Source organism: Chenopodium quinoa, unplaced genomic scaffold, assembly GCF_001683475.1.
Source record: "Chenopodium quinoa cultivar QQ74 unplaced genomic scaffold, ASM168347v1, whole genome shotgun sequence".
Lineage (NCBI taxonomy): Eukaryota > Viridiplantae > Streptophyta > Magnoliopsida > Caryophyllales > Amaranthaceae > Chenopodium > Chenopodium quinoa.
Genome location: NW_018743775.1, coordinates 7659 through 20074, shown reverse-complemented (window position 1 = coordinate 20074; position 12416 = coordinate 7659). Strand labels below are relative to the sequence as shown.

Sequence of the window (12416 nt, the reverse complement as noted above, 5' to 3'; positions counted from 1 at the left end):
CCCGGCCGCCACCATTTCCTTGCCGGCGCAAATTTTGCCTAAAACCTTGCGCCGGCGCCACCGCCAATCCAAAACCCCTCTAGCCGTATTCCTTGATCCACCCATTTCCCAAACCTAAAATTGCCTCCTCCTTTCTCCTTCGAAAATCCCTCCCATCCCCACTGTCGACGCCCAAACTCCCATCCCCGCGCCAGGGAATCCAAAGCGCCAATTCCCCTGCCACCTCCATCCTTCTTCCATTCGTTGATAAAATCCTCAGGCTACTCAGCTTTATTAGTCTTGGACTGATTAAGGATCTGTTATTGCTGAACCACTTCAACGGAACCCCAATTTTTTTTAAAAAAAAATCCCCAAATTGAAACCATAGTGTAGACACCCATTTGTGCCCCAAAACCAAACCCAGTGATGAATATCTTTCGCGTCGAACCATAATCGAATGAAGTGAAAGTGTGAAAAGTCTAGTGTTGCAATTGTTTTTATTTATAAATCCATCTTTCTGTTTTCGAAAACCAACTCTATTTTATGAAAATAGCTAATCCAGTTTTAGTTTGGTCCGTAACAAGGCTCCAATAGTAGTGTAGTTGGATAAGGCTTGCAAAGAGCTTTCCGACGATATATTATAAGCCCAATTTCGATGAATATTGAGAAAGTTATGGCCAAAATACTAAACTGGGCCCAAACCGGATTTTACTTACGACCCAATGATCATGTGGAGGGTCCAAAGTGTTAATCCTATTCCTAAACTAATTAGGATAGATTAGAATCTTCTATAAGATCCTAAAAGATCTTAATTATCCTTTTTTGAAAAGATAGGATCAAAGAGTTTGAATTTGAATAAAACTTTCCTTTTTTAAGTCCTAATTCTATTCGGATTTAAAGATGTCCAAAGACAGTCAGATTTTATTTTTGTGCCTCATATTTTTTATCCAAATTTTATATGGTTGGATAGATCTTGAAATTATCTTTCCAATGATATATTATAATATTAATTCCGAACTATAACGAAAAAGATATGAAAGTAATACGAAACTCTATCCAAAACTGACGCCCTTCCACTATTTCGGCTATATCTTTTTATCTAAAAATTATTTTAATTTGATTCTAATTGCATTGAAAAGTAGACTTCAAGAGCTTTTCAACGACATATTATATGCCTTATTTAGACTACTGGATCAAAAGATATGATAAAAACAAAATCCGCAAAAAACTGTCTTTTGTCGCAAAGCGAAAGCGACAAGGCTTGTCGCGTGGTGACACCTCGCGACAAAGTTGGTTTGTTGGCGACAGCGTGGAGTTTTATTCCTTATCAAATTCTACCTATTTTTCGGACTATTTTCCTATAAATGGGGTCCCTGGACCTCCGTTTTTAATCATCAACTCTCACCAAGGATTCCTTGATTCTCTCTCTCTTTCTAAACTAGCTTTCATAAACACAATTCCGCACTCATTAGATCTAGAAACACCTAGCCAAGTTTGAAGTTGCCTTCGCCCTAGACGTGAAAGGTTTATACTTTTCTGAGGGTTTGGTCCCAAATCCAGTCTAAACTTTTTTAACTCTTTCTTTCAATTTATTTAATTTAATTCTTTGATTTATTATTTTCATTGAAGTTTACTAACGCGTGTATTTTGTTATTAGAAATAGGTACGAGGATTCAAAGTAAGTAATTAGCTTACTCCCTATTTTATTTCAATGTAGAAATCATGCTTAGATTTGTTTAATTCCTAGTATCATGTTAGGGTGTTATTTATGCTTTCTAGTATCATTTTAGGGTGTTATTTATGCTTTCTAGTATCATGTTAGGATATTTTTAATGCTTTCTAGAATCATGTTTAGGGTGCCTTTTATTCTTTCTAATATCATGTTAACATGTTAGTATCATGTTAGGTCTAAAGCTTTGATTTTTATTGTTTAGTGACATGCTAGAATTTGTTATTAATGTTGTTAGTATCATGCCTAGGGTCTTCCTATTATATTTAAGTTTTATTATTAGTATGATTATTATGATTATTATTATGTTGCTTGGTATATTATTGTTATTGCCTGATCACGCCTTTTATGCATGTTAAAAGGAATTTGCGCTTAATAAGATAATTAATAATTTGGTTTAAGCTAATATGATTTTAATTCAAGTGATCGCCAATAATAGATTTATTTGTGCATTAATATTCAACCAACATAGATTAAACAGGTTTGGGATTAATATAATGATTGCATGTTAGTCAGGAAGCGCATGAATACGAGTAAAATAAAGTAGAGGCCTATTTTATAGGGCGGGTCCTTTCTTTTGTAGATTGGATTTTTACCCTCATCCCCAAACCCTATTTGGTTCAAGACCTTTTGGAGTTGACGATCTCATGGATCGTTAAGGGGTGTAACCTTCACCTCGTGAACGGTTTACAAGTTCTTAAAACTTGCTGGCGACTCTTTTTGCTCTCTTTTCTTTCCCTTTAGACGCCACCATACTTTAGTGTATGATCACAGTGGGGTTCAAGCTTGGGGTTATGATGCTTGAAATATTCCCTACACATAGATTTTGATTTTTAGGGTTTCAATTTTGGGGTAAAACGGTTTCTAGCTGGTGGTTTTTGGCTAAGGTAGGCGGCGACGTCGGGGAGGCGGGATTTGGGCTGTCGACGAATAGGTTTTGGGGTGGTTTCCTAATGTTTGGCTAAGGTGGAAAATCAGAGAGGGGTTTTTACGGTTGAAGAGAAGGGAAGAGGTATGGTGGTTCAGGGCCGGTTCTGGCGCATGGCTTAGGGGATGGCGGTGCCGGTGCGGTGAAGAGGAGGACTAGGCGTCGGCGGTGGGGAAGATGGCTGGGTGGCGGTTGTGGGGATGTGGTTGGGCTAAGGTGGCTCGCTGGTGGCAGGTGAGTTTTGTTTTTTTTTTTTCAAAATTTTTTAAAGTTTTTTTTATAATAATTAATTAATTAATTAATTAATCTAAACAATAACCAATAACATGCTTTCACGTGGCAAAACGGAATTAATAGTTGTTAGCTAGTCATCAACGGCATGTCATGATATTTTTTAAAAAACTCAAGTATATATGGTGAATTTGAAAAATTTCATGGGTATATGGTCAGTAAAAAATAACTCTAGGGCATTTGGTGAAAATACCGTAAATTTTAGAATAATTATTTAATTAATTATCAAAAAAAAAAACCCATCCACCATGTAGGCATGTAGGGGCCAAGGAACTCGGTTCATGATTCTTGACTTTTTTATCGGAGTTGTTGAACAAGAGAAGAATTCATCATTCAAGTGCATTTGTTTGAGAGTTTGAGACTAGCAGGCATGCATAATATTAGAAAAATATAAATTGTAAACAATAAATTGATTTTTTTAAAGTGTATAGAAATCGAATTGAATTTGAAGAGAATGAACAAAATTATCTCATTATGGGTTCAATTTGGTTCATGATTATCGAATTTCATACAACGTATAAGATTCTGATAAAAGGTTTCGATGTAATTGCTGAGTTTAGGCGGCCTTGGGAGCGAAATGCTGGGGTAGCGATGTGTAACTGGAGATGGTGGTGTTTAAGTTACCATTGAAGGTTGAGTTGTTTTGGTGGTTTGCAAGAATGGGGAGGAGGAAAAGACGCCCGGCGGGGGAATGGGATATTGGCACTTGAGTGGGTGGTGGCTGAGTGCTGGTGGGGGATCAGAGGGGCAGGGGGAGATGGAAGGGGTGGCCGACAGACTGCTGGAGGCTGGGTTTGAGTTTGTTTGTTTATTTATTTATGTATGATTAATTTTAATTTCATTCTTTTACTTAATTTTTGACATTAAACAAATTTTTATTTTACCTATTCATCAGGTTTTCGGCCACTTGGGACTGCTAGAAGCAAATTGAAGTTAAAGTTTGGGTTATTAAAAAATAATCAAAAGTTGGGATTTTTTTCGGTGAATGAAGAAAAGTTCAGATTATTGTGAGCAATTTTTCCAATTAAAAATCCTTTTAAATTTAGGGTTTTGATTTTAGGGATTTCGATTTTGGGGTTTTAGGGTGGTGGTTTAAGGGGGGAAAGAGGGAGGAGATGGGCGAAACCCCTTCACCGGCAGCCCATACCTCTTCCCATATCGCAGCCGCCCACCTTAGTCGTAAATCACCACCCCTAAAATTAAAAACCCCTAAAATCGAAATCTGGGTTTTTGATTTTGGGGTTCAGGGTTTTGGGGTGGTGGTTCATGGCTAAGGTGGGCATCCACCCTCGACTGTATTCACCACCTTAAATCAACCCATCCTCTTCCCCCACGCCTCAAATCCTAAATCCCCACCAAAAAAGCACCATTTAAGGTTTCGTTAATGGTGGTTTTGAATAAAAAGTTAGGTTCGTGCCACGGAGAGAGAAAGAACGAGGTTCGAAAGTCAAGGATTATTGGTGGGGATTATAAATTTAATAAAAAATCAAGATCTGAAAAGGTGATAATTGATAAAATTATAAAATATTGAAAATTATAGAAAAAAATTGATCATTAAACATTAAAATAGAAAAAAAAATTTATACAGATTTTTATTGAAAACCTACACAAATTGTAAAAGCAAAATTTGTATAAAAAATAGAATTCAAAACCAACAAAAAATTAAAAATAAATTTGAAAAAAAAAAACCGAAATGTAAATAATTTGTAGATCGAAAAAAATACGTTTGAATGCTCCACTAAATTCAATAACATCATACTTTTTACATTTCTCAGTGGTGAATTACAAAAATTCTTATTATCTTTGATAAACCTAAGTTTTTTATTACCAAAGATAATACTTATTTTAATTTAAATTCATTAACCATAGTTAGTTTTAATATTTTTTTAAATAATTAAATTATTTTTATAAAGTAAAAAAAAAAACCCAACCCCACCCACCGGTGCCCCAGCCAACCCCAACCCCCTTCCCTTCGCCAGCGCCACCTCACTTCATTGCCGACTTGCTGGCACCCAAACCCCTTAACGCCGGCGACCATCCCACACCTCTCCACTTCCTTGAAAACCCTGAAACACTTCCATCCTTACCCCCGAAGATCGCCAGCCACTCATCCCCCACCCCCGAAAACCACTAGCTGCTTACCCCCACCCCCTAAAACCACCAACCTCTTATCCCTCACCTCTGAAAACCGCTAGCCACTCATCCCCCACCCTTGAAATTCGTCAGCCTCTCATACCCCATCCCTGAAATCCGCAACCACACCTGTAACTCCTCTCCCGTCGGACTCCCCTTCCCCGATTCCCCAATTCCCGATTTCCACCGTTAACCCTAACCCTAAAAAAATCCCCAATTTTTCTCTTGCTAATCTCAATTGTTTGTTTTATCGACGGAAAAGAAATCACTCATCAAATCTCAACGAAGAGAGATAAGGACGAATTGGAAGCGAACTGAACGAAAAAGACGTCGGCGATTGATGGTGAAGATCGAAATTGAGGACGAGGAAGGTGTTTGGTTGATTAATGTTGTTGCATAGTAGCGAATTTGGCTGTTGTCGATACATGGCCGGGAGGGGAGGCCGACACGCTGGCGATAGAGGGGTCGGCGCCGGTGTGGGTGGGGGCGAAGAGTGGTGGCGGATTGGTTGGGGAAAGGTTGATTTTTTTTATAAAAAATAATTTTTATTAAGTAAATAATAATAACAAAATAAATAAATAAACTAACTATAGTTAAATATTTAATTACGGTTTATCATTAATGTCATGGTTAGCTTAATATAAAATTTTAGGTTTATCAAAGATAATAAGAATTTTTGTAATTCACCACTGAGGAAAGTTAAAAGTATGGTGTTACCAAAGAGAATTTCCATAAAATAATTAAATAGTTGATATAAATTATAGACTTCGGGTGAAAGAGAGGACGGGTAAAATCAGTGAAAGAGAGGGAAGGTAAAATATTATCAATTTCTATGTAAATGGAAATTTATATAATGAAATGTAGTGAAACCCAAAAGATACATATGAAAATTGATATTTTAAAAGGATTGTAATCGTTTAGGATAAAGTTTTTTTTTTTAAATAATAAAATAAAAAAGAGAGAGAAGAGGACGTGTGTCCTTTAAACTTCTTGTTTTAAAATAGAAGTATAGATAGATACTCCCTCCGTATTTTAATAAGTGTTACACTTATCAAAACCGGCCGTGTTTTAATAAGTGTTACACTTCCTTTTTTTTTTTTGGTAAAAAGCTACATTAAAATATTTATCTATCTCCTCTCATGGTCCCCACCCAACCCAATACTACTTTTTTTTTATTACTTCCTCCGTTCCTTTAATATTTCATCACTTGCCTTTTACGAAAGTTTCACAAATATTGCACCATTTCCATTTTAAGACAAAAATTGTATCCGTTCACATTGCAAATATCCAACATACCCTTACTTTTTCACCCTTATTCTTTAGTTTAAGTTTACATTACATGGACACTTTTGTATTTTTACCTTTCTCTCTCTTCCTTTTCCAATTAGGGGTGTTCATAAATTGTTCCGGACCAAAAAAATGGACCGGACCAGACCAAACTAATCGGTCTGGTCTTCGGGTCTTGAAATTATTTTTTTCGGTCATCGGTCCGGTCCGATCCAAAACCCTATAAAAACCGGTCGATTCAGACCGATTTTTTTTTATTAAAAATATGCGTGAAACCTTAAATAATGGTGAAAATTATCATTAATAAGGTTAGAAAACTTTAATTTTATGTTTTTTGTACTAAACATACAAAAAAAGACATAAAAATGACATTAAAATATTGTTTTTCCTTTACTTTTTACGTGTATTCCATAACTTTATTAAAAATTTAGTATTTTTATAAAAAAAATTCTTAAATCGGTCCAAAGCGGTCTAGTCTGGGTTTTAATCCGATTCTTTCAGTCCGGTCCGGGTTTGGTCCTAGCTTAATCGGTCCGGTCTTCGGTTCTTAAAATTCTAATTTTCGGTCTTCATTCCTATTTGGGTCGGTCCGGTCTTGGACCGATGACAGCCCTATTTCCAGCTACCAAAATTACTGTGCCCAACTTGTATTGTGCAATAATAAAAACGGAGGAAGTATATCTTTCCTCTCCCATTAATTACTTTTCAATTAAAATCCACTATTTTTCTTTTACAATTTTTTAATACTCCAACTCTTCAACTTACTTCCTCCGTTTTATAATGTTAGTCTCATATGGAATCAATCACGTAAAATAAGAAAAGAAATATATTAGGAATCTAACATTAAAGTACAACATAATTAATAATAAGTTTAACTTTTTTTAATTTTTATTAGGAAAACATAAGTCATAATTGCATAAAATAAGGCAAAGATTTCCTTACTTAGAGTCATGTCATTAATCCACAACTTATTAATTCCAAAATAAATCAAGTTATAAATGAAATATATTCAATATGGGTATAACTTTTTGAAACGCCCAAAATAGTATGTGGGACTAATATTATGAAATGGAGGGAGTACCGTTTATTTTATTTAAGTCAATAACAATTTTTAACCACTAATTATTTTTTTTATTTATTATTTTTTTTCATTAGAATTAAGAGATACAGTAATATTTATATACTGTAAATAAAAAAATAAATAAAAACAAAATAAAAAAAAATCGAGCCTAATAGCTAAATAATAAAATTAGCCCTATCCCCCCTTCCCCCTTCCCCTCTCTCTGAGTTTCCCATTGAAGCGCACTCCTCGTTCTCCACTGAGGCGCCTTCTGATATTTTAATCCTCCATTGAAGCAACTTTTGAGGTAAGTTTTTATTCCTTTTTGTGTAATCATCGTATCAATTTCACAATCTAGGGTTTAATCTTATATCAATTTCGTAATCTAGGGTTCGAACTTTTGAACTATTGGTCTTAATTACTGACGAGATACTTAAATTATTGATAATTGAATCAAATATGCCTTTTCTCCCTATAAAATTATGTGATTTTTCGAGCCTGAATTAAATTTCGTACTGTGATTTCCTGAATTTGAACTTTGAAACTTTGAACCAGGTTGTTTCGTCCCCAGTTGCTCTTTCAAGATATCGCTTTCATATTATAATCCACTTTTTGTTTGATTTTAATTTTGTTTTTTAAGCCGTTTTGCATGATTCATCCTATTTTGTTTTTATCGCTTTCATATTATAATTCGCTTTTTATTGATTGTTAAATTTCTTACAAGCTCTGGATATTTGTTTTCTAAGCGGTTTTGCATGATTCATCCTATTTGATCAGGGTTTTAATAGTATCGTCTATTTATCTATCATGGGTGCAGGTGTATGGTCAGTATGGATAGGAGCTTGAAACCATGTACCAGTAATTATGCTACTGTATGTGATGTTCAAAATCACAACTTTACTCAAATGTTGGTAGATAGGCTCTCCAGTTTGCCTGATGAATTATTAATTCGGATCCTCTCTTTGCTTCCTACCAAGGATGCTGCTGCTACTTGTGCCTTGTCTACGAAATTGAGGCGTGTTTTCCCTTTGATTACAAGTCTTGATTTTGATGGTTCACCTATTTGTCTTTGTTTGAAACATCCCTATGCAATTGAGCGTCTCCCCACTTTTGTGAGCTTTGTTGATACCGTACTCCAGACACACCAATCGCAGCATCTTACCAAGTTTAAGCTTAAACTTACCAGCAAGGACTTTGGTAAAGTGTACTTTTTTGGTTGCGATAGTTGCTATGGGTGTAGTCAAGGTTGCCTCCCTGACTTGAAATCTCCGCGATTGAATGTGTGGATCTCTTATCCATTGTCTTTTTGTGGCCTTAGGGAACTTGACCTCTCTATACTGGTGGGGGAGTCAGGTAATTTTCAGCTGCCCCCAGCTATTTTCACCTGTGAAACGTTGGAGGTGTTGAAACTTGAGGTCAACATTGGTTTTGATCAAATTTACGCCATGACCTCTTATCGTCTTCCAAAATTGAAACAGCTCGTCTTGTTTGCATCTCTCATTTCTGAGGATGACTTTTTGCCAAGGCTAGTATCAAGTTGCCCTCTACTTGAAGATCTTACATTCCAACCCTTTACAAGGCATGTGAACATCACGGCTATCACGTCGACTTCCCTTCGAAGATTGACTTTAAGGATGCCTAAATGTCCTGATTTTTTCCGAGATAACAGCGACTGTGTGCTGATCAATACTCCCAATCTGGAGTACATTGAATACTCTGATAATTTAGCAAGTTGTTACTCAATCCCTGTAATGCATGGTCTTGTTAAAGCATCTCTGACAATATGCATGGCCTTAAAATTTGGAAGATCATTTCAGCAAATAATTAACCTCATTAGACCCTTTTCTTATTCTCAACACTTATCATTGTTTGGCATTTTTATGTGGGTAATGTCTCAATCTCTAATTTCTCTCTTTTAAGCTGAATAATCCTTTTTCTCCTTTCATAGTTGATTTTGAAATTTACCAATTGTAATAATTGTTTAACTTGTGGTTGTAGGAGTTTGACTTCATCGATGAGGAAGTCTTAAAGGATAAACTCCCCGTGTTTCCTAATCTGAAACATCTAGAGTTGGGTGGTGCTACTGAAGATAGCTGCTGGGATAATCTGTTGTTGCCTTTTCTCAACTGTTCACCTGTCTTAGAAACACTTGAATTTGCACAGGTTGGTGTGGTTTTAGTAATCATATGAGCAATGTTGTTCAACTTCTGAGAGTTTTCTTAATTTTAATTTTATTGATTATTGATGTTTACTTCTTAGGGACTCGCTGGATATCATGGCGACTTTTTGTGTGAGTATAGGAAAAAGGCGCTGGAGAAGGAACAAGAATTTTTTATCCGTACAGATCATGAAACTCCCGTATGTTGCAGGAATCGTCTCAAAAGAATAGTGATAAGGGAATACCATGGATTTGTTCAGGAGATATTAATAACCCAGTTTCTCCTTAGACATGCGTTAGTTTTGGAGGAACTGGTCATATGCTTAGCCCGAACTCCGAATTTTAATCCATGTCAGATGTTAATCGAGATTACATTGAAGAATTTACCAAAAGCCTCAGTCACCTGTTCGATTCAAGTGTTATGATCAGCATGGTCCATGTTAACTCCTATTCATTCTTACCTACAAGTTATCTTAGTTTGTTGTATTTTTATTTAATATCTATTGTTAAATGCATTACTTATGTGAAGGCGGGGTAATTCTTACCCTTGAACTGTGCTAGGATTGAGCCCAACATATATCGTCTATGTTTGATAAATTATAGTCTTTGTTAAAAATAATAGTTTATGATTGGCTTTTAGTAATCATTCGCATTCAAAGTCCTGAAGGAGTAATTTGCAAATGAAAGCAATTATTTAAAAGAATTTGTTGGAAGTGTCTCTTTTGATGTTGAAATACGAAATTTCTTACTCTTTTTACCTGCTACGGAGTAGCTAGCAAGCTCAACAATGGAAATTGTGCATTATATATGTTAATATGTATGTAAATATGGAATAAACAAGGCAACAACTTGGAGGATAACACCATTTATGTAATGATTAGAAGAAAATGATAAGGTTAGGTTACAATATGAGGCATAATGGTGCTTAAACCAACCTTTTACTCTTTTCTCATCTTTAAACTCTTTTCACCCACTTTTGGTTTTGGCATTCATTCATGAATTTTGCCAAATTGTTTCTCTTCTAAGTTTTTTGCATTAGTATCCTCCGTCGTGAGAGGACTTCTTAATGTTCTTTTTACCTTGAATAATTTTTTTTTTCTTTTTTTTTTCTTTTTTGGCATGGACGACAGTTTAACATTAAAATGCGTAGTAATTTTTTTTCTTCATGTTCAAAAATAATTATTTTATAGAGCTTTCAAATTGCTCAAGGGTGAGGATTATTTTAGTGAAGAAAAAACCTCCATGCTTGCCTATTTCAAAGCTGTATCCCGTGTGTGAGGGTCTGATTCAGAGATTTGGCTTCAGTAGAGTTTGTTCTTAACATCACAGTTGTCAATTATATTCACCATCTCTGGGTTCATGGCAAGCCACCTGTTTTGAGTAGCCAAGCTACCATCACAGATGTTAGAGTAGCCTCTCTCCGCAAAAATAATGCTGAGTGGGATATTGATGCCTGCAAACTTTGTTTTGATGAGGAGACGAAAGTCGAGAATGGAACATAAGGCTGGTTCTGGTATCATGGCTGCTAAAGATGATGACCTTGCAGCTGATTCCGAGTCAGAAAAAGCTGCTCCCCAGGCTTCGAATCAAGGCAGGTCAACAGGGAAGCACACCAATAGAGTAAGTGTTACATTTTAACTACAGGAAGTGGTGTTTGCAGGCCTACTATTCTGGAGATCAGGCAAGTAAGAAGCAAAAACAAAAATCGAGGATGGTGGTGGATACTTAGAAGTTAGAACTACTGCAGATGCCATTAAAGAGGGAGAGTGGTCCTTGCAACCAGCAGATAGTTTCATGCATGCTGGAAACGATCTTCAAGGGAGTCAAAGAAGCGGTGAAGCTCTATTTGTGGCATTTACAAATTTTTATCCCTGACACAAGACTTCTAAAATGGTTGCAGGGAGATTATACAGGAGCTCAACATGCAAGAATGCATCTTTAAAACATTGCAGATTTACTGTTAAACTTTCATTATTGTGTTAGTATTTGTATTGTTACTGGGGATTAACTCTCCTTTTTTCAGCTGTCAACAAAAAAAAAAAAAAAAAAAAAAAAAAAAAAAAAAAAAATATACAAATTGCCATTTATACTACATTGGGGTGCTTGTAAATTTAAAACATGTCATAAATATAAATAGAACTTGATGGTGGTTAGATTTCCAAACCTATACTTCCTTCGTTTTTTTCATATTGCAATGTTGGGAAAAATGCTGTTGTTTCAAAGAATACTACAAGAAGGGGGGGTTGAATTGTAGTATGAGAGATTAGCTAAACTTTTTGCGGAATTAAAATTAAGTTAGCTAAAGGAACTGAATGATTAACTAAAGAAACAAAAGAATGCAAGAGAGATTTTACGTGGAAAACTCCTTGGCCCTAACAAGGAGAAAAACCACGACTACTTGGGATTTTGGGAAATGAATCTTCACTATAATAGGGCAAATGATCCTATTCCAAGCTAACGACTCAAACTCAAGTTCCTCTACGAACTTAAGACCCTGAGGAACAAGTCACCCAACTTGTTACTCTTCTCTTCTCTTTCTCTTTTCTCACTTCTCTGTTCTCTGTTCTCTTTCTCTTCACTTCCTCACTTCTCTTTCTCATACACAAACGTTCACTCGAACTTCCCCATTCCCCAAATTACAACTCGAAAGAAAACAAACTCTAGTATAAGAACATTAAGAACACTCTAATGAACTTGTGTGGAATTGACACTTGACTCGATTTGAAGCTTGAAAACTTATGTGAGAAAGGGTGATATTTTCCTTCTGAAATTAATGGCTATTTATAGATCAATAAATGCTTTGGAAAATCCTCTTTGTGCAGCAACACCATTACGCCACTACTCATACCCA

The 12416-nt window shown here is 35.7% G+C and overlaps 1 protein-coding gene across 1 annotated transcript; it reads left to right on the top strand.

The window, feature by feature from the left end:
• The first annotated feature begins 7460 nt into the window (after nt 1-7460).
• LOC110684741 (F-box/LRR-repeat protein At4g14103-like) lies at nt 7461-10265 on the top strand. Its single transcript, XM_021861178.1, has 4 exons — nt 7461-7714; nt 8225-9293; nt 9406-9570; nt 9667-10265. Exons 2-4 carry the CDS (start codon nt 8229-8231, stop codon nt 9988-9990), a joined length of 1554 nt encoding a protein of 517 aa, XP_021716870.1. The 5' UTR covers nt 7461-7714; nt 8225-8228; the 3' UTR covers nt 9991-10265.
• The last annotated feature ends 2151 nt before the right edge of the window (nt 10266-12416 follow it).